The 19,834-nt window shown below is 33.0% G+C and overlaps 1 protein-coding gene across 2 annotated transcripts in view; it reads left to right on the top strand.

Annotated features, from left to right (window-relative positions):
• Positions 1 to 14,623, top strand: part of PKN2 (protein kinase N2) — a 139,540-nt gene extending 124,917 nt beyond the window's left edge. For both annotated transcript variants that reach the window (XM_078072793.1, XM_036099453.2), the window contains 6 exons: positions 965 to 1,027; positions 2,225 to 2,301; positions 7,725 to 7,867; positions 11,579 to 11,686; positions 11,890 to 11,970; positions 12,056 to 14,623. In XM_078072793.1, coding sequence (XP_077928919.1) covers positions 965 to 1,027; positions 2,225 to 2,301; positions 7,725 to 7,867; positions 11,579 to 11,686; positions 11,890 to 11,970; positions 12,056 to 12,259 — 676 coding nt within the window. In that variant the 3' untranslated portion in view covers positions 12,260 to 14,623. The remainder of the gene's footprint in view (positions 1 to 964; positions 1,028 to 2,224; positions 2,302 to 7,724; positions 7,868 to 11,578; positions 11,687 to 11,889; positions 11,971 to 12,055) is intronic.
• The last annotated feature ends 5,211 nt before the right edge of the window (positions 14,624 to 19,834 follow it).

Here is a 19,834-nt window from a genome sequence, read left to right as displayed (position 1 = left end):
TTTAATGGACTTCAGCTAAATTCTTTAAACTTTCAGCAAATAATTGTATAAGATCTAATGTGTAACCAAATATTTCTAAATATTTGCATTTTTAAATTCTCCCAAATTATGGTCCCATTTTTTGTAAAAATAAGTAAACATAAAACATAGCTAAATTATCTACCTGTGCATGTAAGTGTATTCTAAAAATTTGAACATTCACCAAACTAACAAGAGTAATTATCTTTTAAAGTTTCTCCTGAATCCATCTTCTACCCTGTGTTGCCCCTACATGGGAGGTTCTCATGGTCTTCCATCTGTACTATACCATAACAACCTTACCTGTTTGGTTTCCCTCTAGATATCTACCTACTTCTACTCCAGCCTTCACACTACTCTCCTGAAAAATCTTTCTCACATAAATGTGATCATTCTGCTCTGATTTAAATGGTCTGATTCTCTATTGCTAAAAAAAGAAATTTCAGTATCCATAATATGATATTCAGGGTCCTTCACAACTTGACCCCGGGCTATCTTTTCAGTCTTGTCTCCCACTTCTTCCCCATTCTTAACTTTAGCCACAAAAACATTGGTTGTCAAATTTACACCTTTTACACCTCTATTGCTTTCCCTCTAAGGGAATGAATGCCCTGTATTTCCCCCATGAGAGTTCTATACCGTTCACACAGTCCTTCTGCCCTTAAGGTAAATTGTAATTTCTCCAGATCAGATGTCTGCTCTAAGGACTTAGTGACACCACCTGCAGCCAAAGTTAATGGCTTCCATTGTAGAAATTGTATTTTTCTTACTTTTTAATTTTACCCCTGATATTTAGCACATGTCTTACTGTGTCTGGCACATAGTAAGGACTAAATAAATATTTGTGAAATTAGTTAACTACAGAATTCTGCTTTGAAGCATAAAAGTATAAACTGGGATTCAAGAGCAGTGGAATTTATTAAACTTCTTCTATTTCTTCAAACAGATTTTATGCTGCATGTGTAGTTCTTGGGTTGCAGTATTTACATGAACACAAAATTGTTTATAGGTGAGTAAAGTTTTGATACTTTCTAATGGCTTACTTTTGGTGTGAATTTGAATTAAAAATAATTAAGAAAGATATTTTGTGTCTAACCAGCTTTTTATAATTTTCTCGTTCAAATAAGTGACCTCTAAAAATATTAAGCTCCAGTTCTTTAAAAGAAATAGTTAACACAGTAATTATATGATGAAACTCTTTGTTCTTCTTCTTCTGCCCGTTACCTAACTAAAATAGTCAAATTATGAGTTGGCCTATGATAACAGAATTCACCAACAATATTCATTCTGGTGAATATTTTATGTTCAGCTGATCCACTGCAGAAAACTTTGATAGACCAGTACTACTCAAAATTTGTCCATGATAAAATCAGTAGCTTGTGCCAGAGTATAAAACATCCCCCTGCTCCCTTAAGTGTTGCTCTCAACTAAACACTACCTGGTAACATAGCTGATGTATGTACTAGTATAAGCTCCTTATCAAGTTGCAGACCAGTAACAAATAGTTAATAGCCCAGCAGCCAAGCAACGGACTACGCTTTGAATAGCATTGCTCTAGACTAGACAAATTCAGGAAGGCCAGTAAGAACTAGGAGACTAAAAACATCAGTTTATTCAAACTTCTAACAGTATTTCCAAGGTAAGGGTTTTCTCATGGTCTGATTTTACTCAAAGGATAAAATATTTTTAACTTAATTTTTAATCAATTAGTATGGATAGATAGCTTTCTCCTTATTTTACATTATTCTCTTAGAAGGTTAAACCTGCACTCTTAATACTTTATTTATACTGTGAGCTTGACAGTTTTTTCTTATGAGTGGTGTGTAGGCAAACTTTAAACTTAGTCCAAGTCAGATTTATCACAAATAACAAATTAATAGAACCAGAGTTAAAAATACTTGAATTCCTTCCATGCTTTAAAATATATATTTGAGTAGATAAAACATTCCTTTTTTAAAATATATTCTTTTCTATATAATAGGGCAAAAATTATTTAGAAACTATATTATGTAGAGTAATAAAGCTGCCAAAAGAAAGAAGAGTGAACATTTGTAATAGAATATTTAAATCTCAAATCATAACTTGAAAAACTCATTTTTAGTAAAGAAAAAGTACAGCTGCTATTGAAATGAAATGATTTTTATCCTACATTATCTACTGATTTTATTGATTTTTTTTCATTTTGCATTTTTTTTATCCTGAACAGAGATTTGAAATTGGATAACTTATTGCTAGATACAGAGGGCTTTGTGAAAATTGCTGATTTTGGTCTTTGCAAAGAAGGTAATTGGATATTTTAAAGTTCCTTTTCTAATGGATTACTATTCCTTTGTACTTGGTAGTTTCAAGTTTGTCTATAGAGAGCAAAATGCATTTCTGACTTTAATCTTTATTAAGATGTTATAGACTGTTTACGTAACCTGATTATCACATTATTAAAAATTCTGTGGATATGAATAAGGTTAGGTTTTCAGAAATCATAATATAAAACCTAAGATCTTCTTTGTATGATTAATAATTCTGTCACTACTCTGAGAAAACATTGGTTAAGCACCAATTTTTTTACTTTGCTGGGAGTGTACAGAGTACATTACGTAGGCCTAATAACTTCTCTTCAGCTTCTTAAAACTTACAACATTTTTAAATAGGAATAAAATATGCGTATATCTCAGAATCCTTTCTATATGTTCAAAAATAAATAAATAAAAGGGAATGTGAATCCGAGGTGGCAAAAGTGTAAAGACTGAAGGCGTAGGCACCAGACAGCCCTAGGTTTGAATCCTGGCTTTGTCACTTATTTGCTATGTTTTTGAATGAGTTACTTCGAACCTCAATAAGTCTGTAATTCCTCTTGTTTAAGAGTATTTTGAGAATTGGAGATATGTGGCCTAGTGTCTAACATACAGTAAATAGGTATTCTCATCTTGACATCTAATACATTGCATTGTAATGAACATTGTCTATGTCCCCCTTCTACACTGAGTAGCTTCTTGTTTCTTATTCAGCTTTGTTTCCATAGCACATGTATAATATAGTGCTTGGCACATCGTAAGTATTCTGTGAATGTCTGATTAATATAAGTAGTTGGACGAGTGAATGAGTGAACTTTGTAAATATATCTCCATCAATTACCCACCAACCTCTTAATCTGAATCCGATAATATTTTTTTCTCTTATTGGACTTCCCTGTATTGAACACGGTTGATTTAAACGCTTTTGTCCTTAGCCCATTGCTCTTCACTGCTAGTTTTTAACTACAAGCAATATGCTAATGATTCCCAGATCTATTATTCCTTTCCTAACATAAATATTCAACTATCTACTTGACAGCTTTGAATAGTCAATAGATACCTCCAATGCTATACAAACAAAAATAGTTTCTTTTCTTCAAATAGCTAGTTTGTAGTTGATGGTGCCACAGTCTTCTCAATGTCCCAACTTGAAAATGTGTTACTATCCTGGACTCTGTTGTCTTCACTTTTCCACATCAAGTTAATGACCAAATTGTGCTGACATCTACCTTCTTAATATTTCTTAAATTGTTCGTTTCCCCTCCACTACTGCCAGCTATCATCTTGTTTTGACAAAACTAATAGCCTCTTCACCTTTCCTCTCTCTAGATTTTTTTCTCCTTCAAATCCACCTGCCATGTAGTTGCCAAAATGCTAAAAGGGTCCATGTAAATACAAATCTGACCATGGCACACCCCTGCTGAAAACCCTTCAATGGCTAAGACATGGTACACAGTGCCCTTCCTGGTCTGCCTGTCTTGCCTCTCCAGCCAGCTATCTTGCTGCTCTCTGCCTAGTGCCTTCTGCTTCAGCAACAACGAACTGTTGACAGTCTGTGTCCCTCCACCAGTATCATCCATCCCAACTCTATTTGCTAATTAATGTTTGCTCATCCTTCAAACTCAACTCAGGTGTTGCCTCCCCAGAAAAGTTACCTGAGGTTCCTCTCCTCTTATCCCACCTCCCAAGTCAACTGTAGGAGCCCTTCTTCAGTGTTTCCATAATATCTTGCTTTTACTATGTCATTATAAAATTATCAATATATGGGGTGGCTCATTTGATTAAGCATCCCCAACTCTTGACTTAGGCTCAGGTCGTGATCTCAGGGTTGTGAGATTGAGCCTCACATTGGGCTCTGCATTAAGCATGGAGCCTGCTTAAGATTCTTTCTCCCTCTCCCTCTGCCCCTCCCCCGCACTCTTACCCTCTCTCTCTCTCAAAAAAAAAAAAAAAAGTATCAATATATATCTGCTTTCTTCCAGTTTTCTGTAAGCTCCTTAAAGACAAGAACTATATCTTTCATTTTTATGTTTGTACCATTTGGCGTGGATGCCTAGAACTTAACAGGTACACAGAAAATATATATTGAATAACCAGACTTATGAAACATGTTTTTCTTCATTATCATAAAAATATGTAATACATTATAATAATAATAGCTAACAATTTTTGAACATTTACAATATGCCAAGCACTTTACCAAATGCTTCATAGGCATTATCTCCTTTAATTTGTAACAGTCTTGTGAAGGTAACAGTCTTATGAAGGTAGGTAGTAGTATTAATCCATAGATGAGGAAACTAGCCTTTGAGGTTAGACAACTTTTCTAAGCTTCTCACAGCTAACACGTGGCAAAGCAGGAGTTTAAACCCAGATTTTTATGACTCCAGAGCCTGATGTTAACTCCTTCCTTGGAGTTTTACCAATTGAAGTCCTAGCTAATTGGGGGTACTTTCACCTTTCTTCAAAAATATCAGGGCAAGAAAATTTATCAGAATGAATTAGATATGATAACTAAATTACTGTAATTGACATATATATTACATTAAAATGTCACAGATTTTATACTACTACTACTATAAACAAAAGAAAGCAAAAAATTAGAGTAGTTTTATCCTAAAAGTATGGCATCTGTAATATACTCTAGTTGTGATCAAAGCATAAAAGATCAAGATCTTTCTTAACTAAGGTTTTCTTAATCTTGGCCAAGTCGTTTAAAAGGCTTTTGTAGGGGCGCATGGGTGGCTCAGTCATTAAGCATCTGCCGTCGGCTCAGGTCATGGTCCCAGGGTCCTGGGATCAAGCCCCGCATCAGGCTCCCTGCTTGGCGGGAAGCCTGCTTTTCCCTCTCCCACTCCCCCTGCTTGTGTTCCCTCTCTCGCTGTCTCTCTCTCTCTCTCTCTCTCTCTGTCGAATAAATAAATAAAATCTTTAAATAAATAAATAAAAATAAAAGGCTTTTGTAGAACTTATATAGATACTGTATCAGCTTTCTTTAAAATAATATTTTATTGAAGAAAAAGAAACTGGTGTGACAATGTTTACGAAATTTTGCAAAAACAAAATTTCTCCACCTTTATGTGCTAATGTATTTAATTATGCTCTTCATGTCTTGGTCCATAGACTCACAAATTCGTTTGAGATTTTTGGCCATTATACCGTTTAAAATTTAGAATTGAGAACTTTTCTTTCAAATTCTTTCTTAATACGCTTTGTAAGGAGCTTTTTAACACTTTAGAATATATTGAGACATTATCTTCAATATGTACAATGTATATTTGAAATATATTACTGAATTATGAAAAATTAAATTATGAGGAACATAAATTTGAGAACTAGTTAACTAAAAGATTAATACCGTATCTCTATGACACATTTAGTTAACTTTTTTTTATTTTACTGTTTGTTTATTTCGATTCCAGTATAGTTAATATATGATGTTACATTCGTTTCAGATGTACAATGTAGTAGAATCAACCATTCTGTACATTACTCAGTGTTCATCATGATAAGTGGACTCTTTAATCTCCTATTTCACCCATCCCCCCAACCCACCTCCCCTCTGGTAACCATCAGTTTGTTCTCTATAGTTAAGAGTCTGTTTCTTGATTTGTCTGTCTGTTTTTTTCCTTTGTTTCTTAAATTCCACATGAGTGAAATCATATGGTATTTGTCTTTCTTTGACTTATTTCACTTAGCATTATACTCTCTAGCTCCATCCGTGTTGTTCCAAATGGCAAGATTTCATTCCTTTCTATAGCTGAATAATATTCCTGTGTGTGTGTGTGTGTACACATATATATGTGTATCTATATATATATATACACACCATATTTTCTTTGGCAAGATTTCATTCCTTTTTATGGCTAAATAATATTGCATTATATATATATATACCACATCTTCTTTATCCACTCATCTATCAGTGGGCACTTGGGCTACTTCCATATTTTGGCTATTGTAAATAAACATAGGGGTGCATATATCCTTTCAAATGGTGTAAGTGTTAAGTGCTAAGTGTTTTTGTATTCTTTGGGTAAATACCCAGTAGCTGGTAAATTTTTGAGGAACCTCCATTATGGAGGAACCTCCATACTGTTTTCCACAGAGGCTGCACCAGTTTGCATTCCCACCAGCAGTACACAGGGGCTCCTTTTTCTCCACATCCTCACCAACACTCGTTTCTTGTGTTTTTGGTTTTCACCATTCAGACGGGTGTGAGGTGATATCTCATTGTGGTTTCGATTTGCATTTTCCTGATGATGAGTGATGTTGAACATCTTTTCATGTGTCTGTTGGTCACCTGTATGTCTTCTTTGGAGAGCTGTCTATTCATGTCTTCTGCCCATTTTTTAAGTGGATTATTTGGTTTTTGGGGTGTTGAGTTGTATCAGTTCTTTATATATTTTGCATGCTAACCCTTTATCAGATATGTCATTTGCAGATTATCTTCTCCCATTCAGTAGGTTGTCTTTTTGTTTGGTTGATTGTTTCTTCACTGTGTAGAAGTTTTTATTTTAATGTAGTCTCAATAGTTTACTTTTGCTTTTATTTCCCTTGTCTCAGGAGACCTATTTAGAAAGATGTTGCTATGGCCAGTGTCAGAGAAGTTACTGCCTGTGCTCTTTTCTGGGATTTTTATGGTTTCAGGTGTCATATTTAGGTCTTTAATCCATTTTGAGTTTATTTTTTGTATGGTATAAGAAAGTAGTCCAGTTTCATTCTTTTGCATGTAGCTGTCTAGTTTTCCCAGCGCTATTTGTTGAAGAGACTTTCTTTTTCCCATTGCATATTCTTGCCTCTTTTGTTGAAGATTAATTGACCATATAATTGTGGGTTTATTTCTGGGACTTTCTGTCCTGTTCCATAGATCTATGTGTCTGTTTTTGTGCCAGTACCATAATGTTTTGATTACTATAGCTTTGTAGTATTACTTAAAATCTAGAATTGTGATATCTCCAGTTTTGTTTTTCTTTTTCAAGATTGTTTTGGTGGCTAACTCTGGATTATCCAAGGGTTTGCTTTTTGGTATTTTCTATACTATACTTAATGTTATTTTTGTAATGAACCAAATAAAATTTTTGAAAGATGATAGAAATTGAAGCTCAGAATCAGTTTTTTGTTGTAACTTCTTAGCATCACTTGTAAAGTAATGACAAGAAAGAGAAAAGTAAATAAAATGAAGTATAAAAATTTTATTTATTTTTACGCATTAATTAAATAGTAGAGTTACTATTGCACAGTTTTCTCTATACCAGTCCTTAACATTTTCTTTAGAAGTCTGGTATATCTTGAGTTTGGTCACCATATACAAATGTGGAATTTTAATTTTGCTTCCTAAGGATATCGTCTAATGTTTTATCTATCATCTAGATTTTTTCTTTGCTGACAAACACTTAAATTTTACCTTTTCAGGAATGGGATATGGAGATAGAACAAGCACATTTTGTGGCACTCCTGAATTTCTTGCCCCAGAAGTATTAACAGAAACATCCTATACAAGGGCTGTAGATTGGTGGGGACTTGGAGTTCTTATATATGAAATGCTTGTTGGTGAGGTAAGCACTATAAAATAGATGAAAGAGAAATGAGGAAAGATGATTGAAAGAACAAAAGATGTCATTTATAAATGACTTAATATGTCTCCTGCATAAGTGGAACTTAAGTTTTATACATATTTATAATATACTAATAATTGCCTATGATTCTACCTGTCTTGTACCTCTATACCTGTAACAAAAAGTCAGCTATACATTAGTCAAAATAAATATTACCTTCAGAAAGGGTATCGTAGAATTAAAAGATTAGCATTTTTCCCCTCCTCTTTTCTTCAGATTAACTTAAAATAAATTTCTGGGGGGCACCTGGGTGGCTCAGTCAGTTAAGTGTTTGACTCTTGGTTTCAGCTTAGGTCATGATCTCAGTGTCATTAGATCAAGTTCCGCATCCGGCTCCACGCTCAGTGTGGAGTCGGCTTAAGATTCTCCCCCTCCCCACCCCCCCTCCCCAACTTGTGTGTGCATGCACTCGCTTGCTCTCTCTAGCTGAAAAAAATTAAAAATTTATTTCTGGGGATAGCTTCATTTTACACAGGAATTGTTACACTTAGGAAACAGTGAGTTATATCTAATAAATAAAGCAACAATAATTGGTTAATCTGTTTTGTTATAAATTGTTGGAAATGATAAATTAGAGTGGAATTGAGAAAGGGTAAATATTTAGACAAGTAATTGAAAACCGCTTCGAGGGGCTTGGTGATCTTAGGATGCAAAAAAGAAAAAAAGAGCTTGGTTCATTACTTTGCAGTTTTCGCAGCACCAACAATCTTCTTGTACATTCTAGGTGTGAATAAATTAGTAGCTGAATAAATGATTGACCAAATTATTGAATGTCAGAAATTTCTAAAGTTTTACTCTGTATTGTCATTTAATGGCACTTGTTCCAAACAAAGGATTTTAGTCTTTCCAAAAGACAGCCCCTTTGGTATGTCAAACTGGAGTGGATACTTAGAAAAGGAGGAAAAGAAATCGCTAATTAAAATGTTTACCATGTGCTAGGCACTGTATTATTGGCTTTATAGATACTAGCTCATTTAGTTTTTCAGCAACCTTTAATGAGCTCAATCCTAGTCTTATGCCCATTTTAAGGTATATAAATGGAGACACAAAGAAGTTAACATGCTTAAAGTCACAGAGCTCTCATGTGGTGGAGCTGGGATTTTTAACTCTGGCTCTCTGGCTTCACAACCTCTCTAAACCATTATGTTTTGCTACCTCAGGGTATGGAATCCACCCAAACTTATTTCTATTCTTAAGACCAGTGATCCAGATCTGAAAATTTTGACCTCTATCTCGAAAAGCTGTTATACAGCGTTTTAGGATGGAAAGATATATTTTATCCCTAATCCACAGTGGTCTTTGCTTTCTAAGAATGCCAGAAGTACTCATAATAGTTGTTTCCATAAGCTCTGGCATACTTGAACTCCCCCCCACTTTTTTTTTTATTTTTAAGTAAGATTTTTGTTGCTTTGATTTTTTTAAATGTTGCATTCATTTATGTATGAGATGTAATTAAGTTACCAAAAATTATATGCTTGCTTAAAATTTATTCCCCATATTAGAGCTGACAGGCAAAAGTATGAATTTATTACAAAATACTACAGAATTAAGAGCCAGTCGATTCTACCTCCCCTTATCCTAAAGTGACTGGAAAACTTGGCGGTGAACAAATGAGGAAGCTCTTGTTCTGTACTTTTTAAAAGAGCTTCTAATTGATTAACCTCCTAATTAGTAGGATATAAAAGACAAGGGATCCAGCTCATCCTTCACAATTTTTTATTGCACCTTTGTAAGAGGATAGTTGGGAAAAGAACTAAACTTAAAACTCATTGATACACTTTATAATTTTATAGCATTGGTAAAATTTTAGCAGTAACTTTTAACTGTGATAAAATGAGGTTTGGCTAAAGTTTATGTTTAATTTCTCTATTATTACAAATAATTGAAAACTCACGGTATATCATGCATTTTCAAATTTGTTTTTGAGATTTGTATTTGTGTTTGTATGGGTTTTGAGGACTGGAAAGACTCCAGGAATAAACTAACTAGGTACTAGGTCTCCTTTCCTAGTGCCAAATGATAATGAAAGTATCAGAGAAGTTTAAAGTAAACTTAGATACTGGAGCTGGACTCTTGACATCTGAAAAGACCATTGAATTCTTTTTATATCTACTTTAGACACATTTGTTAGCATTCTATTTTTAGTTCTGTTAGCAGAAACAAGGAACTTTAACATCTTAATGAATATGTGGGTATATCTTCACTATTCAGGGAGTTGTAGAGTGACATGTTTTAAATTCAAAATTGACTCATCAAATAGACAAAAGTGCTTTGGATTACCACTTGAAACTCTGATTGAGAATCCTTGTGAAATAGAATTTTCCTCTCATTTGCTGCTGTCTCAATCCCAGAAAGAAATTATATTATCCCACATAGTATATATTTCATTTGTCTATTTGATTTATCTATTTTGAGTGCGTAAATAAACTAAGGTTTTCTTTTCTTTTTTTTTTTTTTTTTAAGATTTTATTTATTTATTTGACAGAGAGAGATAGGGAGAGCAAGAACACAAGCAGGCGGAGTGGGAGAGGGAGAAGCAGGCTTCCCGCCAAGCAGGGAGCCTGATGTGGAACTTGATCCCGGAACTCTGGGATCTTGACCTGAGCTGAAGGCAGACGCTTAATGACTGAGCCACCCAGGCGCCCCTAAACTAAGGTTTTGATAACTGAAAAGTTTGAAATTTCCTTAGATATGAGCAATAAGATCGGCAGCTCAGCTTTAGGAAGTTGGGTTCTAAGTTCATTTTCATATATTCCTCAGGTCAAAGATCCTTCTTTTTCCATTAGTACTGCTTTCTCACTGGCGGTTATTCATTAATAATTTTACAGGAAGCAAGTAGTCAAACCTAAGTCATCTCAGATTGTGAGGTAATAAGTCTTTTTTCATAGCCACATTTCAACATGGTTGAGTTTATCCTTTTGTGCATCAAATTGTTATACTGAATGTAATTTAACTACTTTTTTTATTAGTATCATTATGAACAACAATTTTAGTACTCTGCTTCCTGAAATGCCCTAAGACTGGTTGTATATAGAGCTTAAATTAAAAATGCCTAGAAATGTGTGCTTTTGAGTTTAATTTTGTTGGCAGCTGCTTCTTAGTGTAGTCATTATACCTGTGGATCTCTCATTGTATTTTGCTGATTAATTTTCTTTTGACTGAAATTCAAAGCACATCTATATCAGATGTATTCCCACAAACTCTGTGCTGCTCTGGCTACACTTATTACCATATTTACCCATTTCCTTCTGTCTTCCCACAAGATTGAGCTTCTTGAGGAACATGTCGATTATCTAAATATTTTTCAGTATCTAGGAGGCACTCAAAATACTGTCAGGCCAGATAAATGAATAATGAATAAAATGAATGGAATTAAATTAAAAATGATGTTATATAATATAACCAAATTTGTTGTTAAGGTCTGGGAAATAAAGTTGAAGAAGATTTCAATGAGAGTATATGGTGTATCATCTGGGTAATAGTTTTATTGTGTATCTTTTGTGGCTTCTTGTAGTCCTTGTTTTTTTGGTCTTTTGGTAGTTTGGTTTGTTTGTTTTCCTCACTACCTGGTTCTTGGTTGTACTTTGGATAGGTGATAAGATTTTACAGTACTGAAATTCATTTTGACTTACTCAAAGATATTTCTTCTAGTCTCCCTTTCCTGGTGATGATGAAGAGGAGGTTTTTGACAGTATTGTAAATGATGAAGTAAGGTATCCAAGGTTCTTATCTACAGAAGCCATATCAATAATGAGAAGGGTAAGAATGAATGATTTATAAACTACTTAAATTTCTTACATTGAAGGACATTTCTCAGGCTTTTAGAAGTTTTCACTTCATAGATGTTGCATGGTTTAGACAAACACATACCAAAAGAACATCTAAATCTTTGCAGGTTATGAGAACCTTTATCAATGAAGTCACTGGTTTTATTTTAACTTTTATATTTTATGTTGTGTTAGCTATTAAGACGAAATCCTGAGCGGCGCCTTGGAGCTGGTGAGAAAGATGCAGAGGATGTAAAAAAGCACCCATTTTTCCGGGTAAGTGTGAAAGTTTAAAATTTTTTGTGAAACTAGCAATTAGGTGTGGGAAACTAAACTGGTCATTTTATATTTTGTAATCCAGCTAATTGATTGGAGTGCTCTCATGGACAAAAAAGTCAAGCCGCCATTTGTACCTACCATTAGAGGACGAGAAGATGTTAGCAATTTTGATGATGAATTTACCTCAGAAGCACCTATTCTGACTCCACCTCGAGAACCAAGGATACTTTCAGAAGAGGAGCAAGAAATGTTCAGAGATTTTGACTACATAGCTGATTGGTGTTAAGTTCCTAGACACTGTGAAACCAAGCAAACTGACTCACAAGAAGACCTCTTAACAATAGCAACCCTTCATTTGCTCTCTGTGCCACCAGTAGCTTCTGAGTTTTTTGTTTAAACACATGAAGATTTCTTTAAAAGTACTATTCTAAAACCTTCTTGAAAGTGGCTTCTTAATGTATTTTCAACGTAAATCTGAGCACTGGAAACAGTTTCATGGAGTTTAAGTGGAATGAACATCGGCCATGAAAACCTATCACAAATGAATACTTTTGGATCAATAGTCTATTTTTGAAAAAAAAAGGAAAAAAAAAAAAAAACACTCTTCCACAGTCCCTAGCTATGCCTTAAGTGGAAGGAAGATTAATCATTTCACTTAATTTTTAGCTATATTTTACAAAAAGAACAAAAGGACTTGGGATGCTATTACTATTTACACTTAGTAGTTCTGTTTGAATAAGGCAAATGCTCTTATTTTTTTTTACTGAAATTACTGTAATATCAAAAAAATGTAGTTTGTGCACATTTTTTGGCTTTAAAAAAAAAAACAAAACGAATTGATGTCTTGTTTTATAAATTTTCTATATTAGGAGAAAATTTTTATCGCCTTATCTTTACCAACCATGTAACAAGCCTCATAGCTTTCCAACAGAGCTACTTGCCAAACAACTTTTTGTTTATTAAACCATGCTGAAACAAACAAGAACAACTAAACATCAGCATTTACTTAAAATTTTAAGAATGAGGACTTCTGATTAGCCTGAACCAAGATGCTGTATTACCTGTATGCATTCCCAAAGTCTAGACACTTGATACATTCAATCAGACCTTCTTCCAAAATCAGTGAACTAATTACTCCTTTTTTGATATTCATTGTACATTAATCAACCCAGTTTATCTTGTTCTTGTGTCTACTGTAGAAGGGAACTATATCTGTTAAAACATAGGGATTATCATTGTATACATGCTGTGAACATGTATATGTGCAAGTTGTAATGTATTCTGTGTTGTAGGTTTATTATTTAATTTCACCACTTCATCACTTTTGTACAGTGGCCAAGCAGACACCTCAAACTCCAGCATTTACGTTAAGTGCATTTGTACATTTTAGGCCACTGGATCCAGATTTTATATTGGCAGTTACTGAGGGCAGAAGCAATATATTGTAACAGAATGTATAAATATTTTTGATAAAACAGTCTATATTTTATAAAAACTATTATAACACTAAAGCTGTACCTCAAAAGTCTCAAAAGTAATTTGATCAAATACTTTTTACAACTTTTCAGAGGATCCATTTGTGGCTTTTTTAATGCTCTTATAGGAAAGTCTTTTGGCAAGCCGTGACTCTTCCACTTGCCTGGAGTTTTTTGGGTTTTTTGTTGTTGTTGTTAGTTTTTGCATTCTTTTCCTCCTAGTCTATTACTTAACTGTTTTTCCTTAATTCAATAATAACATCCTTGATTCTGTGCTGAGCATGTTAGGGTCATCCTATCTCAGGAATAGCAAGTTGTTAACTAACCATACTGAATTAACCATTTAATCACAATGATCTCATGTCTTAAAAATTGTTCAAATTTAAATTCTATGAGAAACATAAAAGCACATTGATTTATAGAAAGTTTATAAATATTTCAGCCTTGCTAGGGTGTGTTGGCATGTTTTTGTGTACTCTGAGGACAATTAAAATTGTTCAGAGATAATTCATACTTCCTTCCAAATTAATTATAACCCAGGATTCTTTGGGGAAAAAATCTTATAGAAACAGGGAGCAATATGTTTTAAAGTTATTTTAAAATGCCAGTTAACCTCCTTGTTAAAGGACAGTAGAGGATCTTAGCTTAATTGTCTGGCTTTAATTTACACAGTGTTAACACAACATGAAAAAAACACTAAATACTTCTGAGGTACAGTCTGCTCACCATTTCTGGTTCTCAAATATGCATAGAAAGCAATGTCTAAAATAGGCTTTTAGCATTAAAAACTGACATAGCATTTTGTAACTACACAGTGTACAGAAATTTTTTTTTAATTGAAGTCAATCACTAAAAAAAATTAGAGGGCAGGGTATATCACACAATTAAGCTGAAGAAAGCACTAATATTTTCTGTAGTTTTAAATATATATATATATATATATATATATTTAGATTTTAAAATTTTAAACTATAGAGTGTAAATATATTTTGCTATTACTGTATGTGTAAGTGACTGCTCAAGCACTTTGTAAGGAAATTATTAGTATATTTTAGAATGGTACACTATGCATTCAAATGAAATGTGCCTTTATGTCATTCTAAGAAAAAAGTGTTTTGCAGTCATAAGTTACCACAAATGCACAAATTAAAGTTGAAATAGATTATAATTTGTAACTTTGGTTTTAAGTATTATTTCCCTTTGGAAGCTTCCTGTTGGTCAAAATATGTATTAGCTCTGCTATATTCAAGATCTCAAAGACTAACTTGGCTTAGCTTTCTTGCAAGTGCTTTTTGTTCTGGTAGGGCAAAATCTGATTCAGAGCAAATTGTCCACTTCACTGGTAGTAATGGGAAAAGTTTGCATTCTACCTCGGTAATATCAATGGCATCTTTTATTCAGTGGATATTATAGGATGCCTTCTGTGTGCTATATACTGAGAATATAAAGATGAAAAAAAATCAAAGTCTTAATAAATGAAAAACAGTGTGCATTAAAATGCAAGCACCAGTAATATACGTAGCATTCTCTTGTTTGAGGTTAACTTTATTTTAGGACCTCACCTTTCAGAAAACAGGTAAATGAAAACAGAATGCTAGTCATTTTATAGTCATCTTATTCAAATATTGCAAATGGAATATTTTGGGAATATAAAATGATCCATGCTATCCCTATAACACAAACTGAGGTCACAGTGGAAATTGTCATTATATGTTGAGTAGGCGAAAGCTGCATTATAGATTCAAATCTCAACAGAATTTTTACAGATATTGTTGATCATCCCAAAGCAACTGAGGGTGAGTATGAGAAACCCAAAGGAACAAATACCAATTCATAGATCATAATCTTAATTAGAAATCTTATTTACCTTCCAGCTATCTTTTGAAATCTAAGGTATTTCTGAGATACTAGCCTTATATGTATATAAATATATGTATTTATAAACATACATATATAAATATATACATGTATAAATAGAGGTAAGTTTTTAAATAACTTGTGTCAGAAATCTTGCATTATTTCCACTTCTAATATCATGAGTAAGCTCCTAAGACCTCCAATAAGACACATAATTTGAGGCACTGCTGGTCTCATTAAAGGCAAGAGTGGTGTCTGGCAATCCCTCACCCCAAAACAGACACACTTGAGCATGAATCTGGATAAGCTGGGGCTTTAGCACCTAAGAAATAAGGAGTGTTCAGTCACAAAAATGAGCACTCAGAAGTTGGGATTGGAAGCTGAGTCCACAGAGTAGGCCAGAGAAGTAGGAAGTTGGAGAAGAGGGTAAGAGCCAGAATGGCAAGGAACTAGCTTTGGGAATGAAGGCATTCAGAAGAATTGAGTTTGCCAAGGATGGATTTACTATAGCAACACCATTATGAGAATAACAAACCTTGCAATAGCAGTAGAACTTAACGTTTTGTGTTAAAATCCTTGAGAGGAGCTCAAGTTTTAGTTTGCAAGTCACTGTTTTTCTACCAGTAAAATCAGATGCTTTTTGAAGAAAGCTTCTCCAGAATGGGAACATAGGACTTCCACAAATTAAGATCAAGTAATACACTGTTAGAGATCACCAAACACATGAGAGACAGAAACTAACTTGAATGAGCACTAACAAAGTAGCAAATTTAGACATCCCCTTCAAAAAATTGCAAATATTTGAATTCTCAGATACAAAATATAAAATAGCTATGTATAAAATGTTTATATACCTAAAACTACCAGGATAAACAAGTAAGTGAAATTTTAAATTAACATTTTTAAAATCCAATAATGAAAAATATAATTGATCAAATTTGAAACAGTGTTGGTTAACAGCAGATGAGACAGCTGAAGCGAGAACTGAACAATATATCTGAAAAATTAATCCCAAATAGATAAAAAGATGAGATGGAAAATATGGAAAGAAGGTTAAGAGATAAGGAAAATGGAGTTGAGACCCAAGAGGACAGAATGGAAGACAGACATACGTATTTGCAGAGATAATGGGCTGCAAATTCACCAGAGATTAAAAAATATCCAGGAACCAGAATATTCTCCATAAAGGATAAATATAAATAAGTGTATGCATAGAACCATTGTAATGAAACTGTAGACCACCAAGACAACGTCTTGAAACTACCTAGAGAGAAAGGACTAACTTGTCTATAAAAGAAAGACCTAAAAGCTGACTTCTCAATATTAACAGTGAAAGTAGTGGAATATTCTCTTTAGAGCATTGGAAAACAAAATATCAGCCTGGAGTCGTGTAGAAAGTGAAATTAGTTTAAGAGCAAATGAAAATATTTTTTAAAGGAGGGTTTACTCTTGAGGGTCCTACTGTAAAGGAAGTGCTTCAAGAAGAAGGAAAGTGATCCCAGAATGATGATCTAAGGCCCGAAAAGGCTGTGAGAAAATGGTAAACACTTAGGTAAATCAAAATAAACACAACTCAATAAAACAGATGACTTGTTTGTTTGCTTTAAGTCAACAAATTCCAGACAACAGTAGTAAGACAGTTGAGATAGGGAAGATCAGAGCTGAAGTATTCTGTTGTATTGTTGGGTTGTCAAGGTATTGATTAACTTTAGTTAAATGTACATCATGAAATGTCTGGGATATTCATGAAAAGAATATAGTGCATATAAATTTCAAACCAAGAGATAAAATAGTAGAAATAAACTCAAATAGACCAATAATCACAATAAATGTAAATGGAACAAACTCACTAGTTAAGGTAATCGATTTTAAAAAGAAAACCTAGCTTTGTAACATTGACAAAAAGATATATCTAAAATATAAGTAGAGAAGTTGAAAGTAAAAGTATGAGGAAAAATGCACAAAGTGAAAACATACCAAGTTAAAGCTATGGTAGCTCTACTTAATATCAAAACCAGTTTTAGGCCCATCATGAAAAAATATCACCAAAAGTAGAGTGTTTCTACATAATGATAAAATATTCAACTCACCAAAAAGATATACTAATTCTAAGCATGTATATGTATTTAATAAAATAGTCCCTAAATACAGACTAAAGCAAAAATTGATAGAGCTAGTTAAAAATACTTAAAATATACCCATCCGGTTGGAAGATTTCAACTTGTGTTATTGGACAATAGACTTTTTAAAGAGGAAAGATAATGTTTGAACAAAACAGCTTGATCCAATGGATATTTATAGAATTCTGCATCTGGCAATTAAGAGATTCCACATTCTTTTCAAGAATACATGGAACATTTGTAAAAACTGAGCCATAAAACAAATCATAGAAAATTACAAAGTATAGTAGTACCAATTATGTTTTCTAACTGATTAGAACAAATAGATTTTAATAGATTGGAAAAAAATGTTAAAATACCCTTTAATGGCTCAGAGAAAGAAACAACGGTGGTCATTAAATGCAGCAAAAATGGTTCTTGCAGGGAACTTTGTAAACTAAGTGGTTTTTTAGAAAAAGGAAGGTTAAAAATTTATCAAATTGCTCAGCTTAAGAAGAAAAAGAACAGAATAACTGAAAGTAAACAGAAAAAAACAGTATAATAGAAACAAGCCAAAAGCTTATTCCTTGAAAATTCTAACAAAATACACATAGCTCTGAAAATATGAAAAATGAGAGTAGGTATAAATGCTATTTATAATTAAATGAAAATATACATACAAGCAAAGATTTTTGTAAGTAAAAAATACTATCAATATATGCAAATAAATATGAAAATAATAGAGATAATCTGAAAAATATAAAAATACTAATCTAGGAAGAAGCTAAAGAGTGAATAATCTCATCACTTAAAGAAATAAAAGCAGAAATTAAAAGTCCACAAAGAGTACACTGGATCCAGATTGTTTCACAAGTGAATTCTTCCAAACTTTCAAGGAAGAGGTTATTTCAAGCATATAGAAAGTTCTTGAGATAATGGGGAAAAGTTATAGTTCCTAACTCATTCTGTGAAGTCACTATAAGCTAGAGAACAAAATATACAAGGAGAGTATGTTACTGGCAAATTTCACTCAAGAACACTGGTAAAACAAAATACTATCAAATCAGATTCAGTGATGTATAAAAATGACACTATAAAATGGGCTTATGCTCATAATGCAAGGTTGGCTTGATATTAGAAAATCTGCAATTGTCATATACTATATTAACAGATTAAAGGAGAAAAAGTAATAGATTTAGAAAAAGCTAATAACATTTCTGCTTTTAAAGGGGGTTGGGGGATTCTTAAACTGATAAATGGTATCTATATTAAAACAACAACAACAAAACTAAAATCAATATCATCATCCCATATGAGGAAACATTGAAAGTATCCCCTTTAAAATTGGGGCATAGGACTAAAATGCCTGTCATTACTATTACTTTTCAACATTGAACTATGCTACTCTCAGAAATATAGGGATTAAAAGAAGAAAACAAAATGGTTACTTGGAGATGATATGATTGTCTACCTGGAAAACTCAAAAGACTACAATTTACTGGCAATCATAGTTTACCCAAGATACTTGTTATAAGATGAAAATACAGAAGCCAGTGATATGTATATACCATCATCAAGCAATTGGAATACATGATATTTTTAAGACAATGACTTTTACAACAGCAACAAAACTAAATTACATAGAAATAAATCTAACAAAAGATGTGCAAGACATGTAAAAAATAAATTCTTCACTGGGAGACATTAAAGAAGACAAGTAAATATAGACAAATCCTATCTTGTGATGTCAGTTCTCAAAATGCTCTGCAGGTTCAGTGCAACTCCAATTAGAATCCCAACAAATTTTTGTGGAACTTCATAAACTCATTCTAAAATTTATATAGAAGAGCCTTTACTTTTGGCTCTGATTTCTGAAGAACAAAGAGGATAGGGGATTTGCCCCACCAGATATTAAGAGTTATAAAGGTGTAGCAATTACTGAAGTATTGGTAACATATTACAAATCAAACAGTAGAGTCAAGAACAGACACACACATCTGAAATTTTGATATATAAAAGAAACAATATAAGTGGAGGGAAAAAAATGTTTCCTGAATAGAAGTAGGAAAATTGTCCATCCATGTGGAAAGGGAAAAAGAAATTGAGTTTCTTTGTCATGCCATACGTAAATATTTCAAATGAATTAAAACATAAATGTCAAAAGTAAAACTTTACAACATTAAGAATACAAACAATGTAAATATTTCAAATGAATTAAAACAAATGTCAAAAGTAAAACTTTACAACATTAAGAATATATACAGTGTAAATATTTCAAATGAATTAAAACAAATGTTGAAAGTAAAACTTTACAACATTAAGAATACATACATAGGAAAAGAACACAAAAATGTAAGAAAAATTGGTGAATTTATCATAAAATTAGGAACTTATTTTTACCAAAAGACATCATAAAGTGAAAAGACAAGG

Source organism: Halichoerus grypus, chromosome 5 (assembly GCF_964656455.1).
Source record: "Halichoerus grypus chromosome 5, mHalGry1.hap1.1, whole genome shotgun sequence".
In the NCBI taxonomy this organism is placed as follows: domain Eukaryota; kingdom Metazoa; phylum Chordata; class Mammalia; order Carnivora; family Phocidae; genus Halichoerus; species Halichoerus grypus.
Note: the sequence above shows the minus strand (reverse complement) of the source record. Positions and strands in the feature narration are given on the sequence as shown.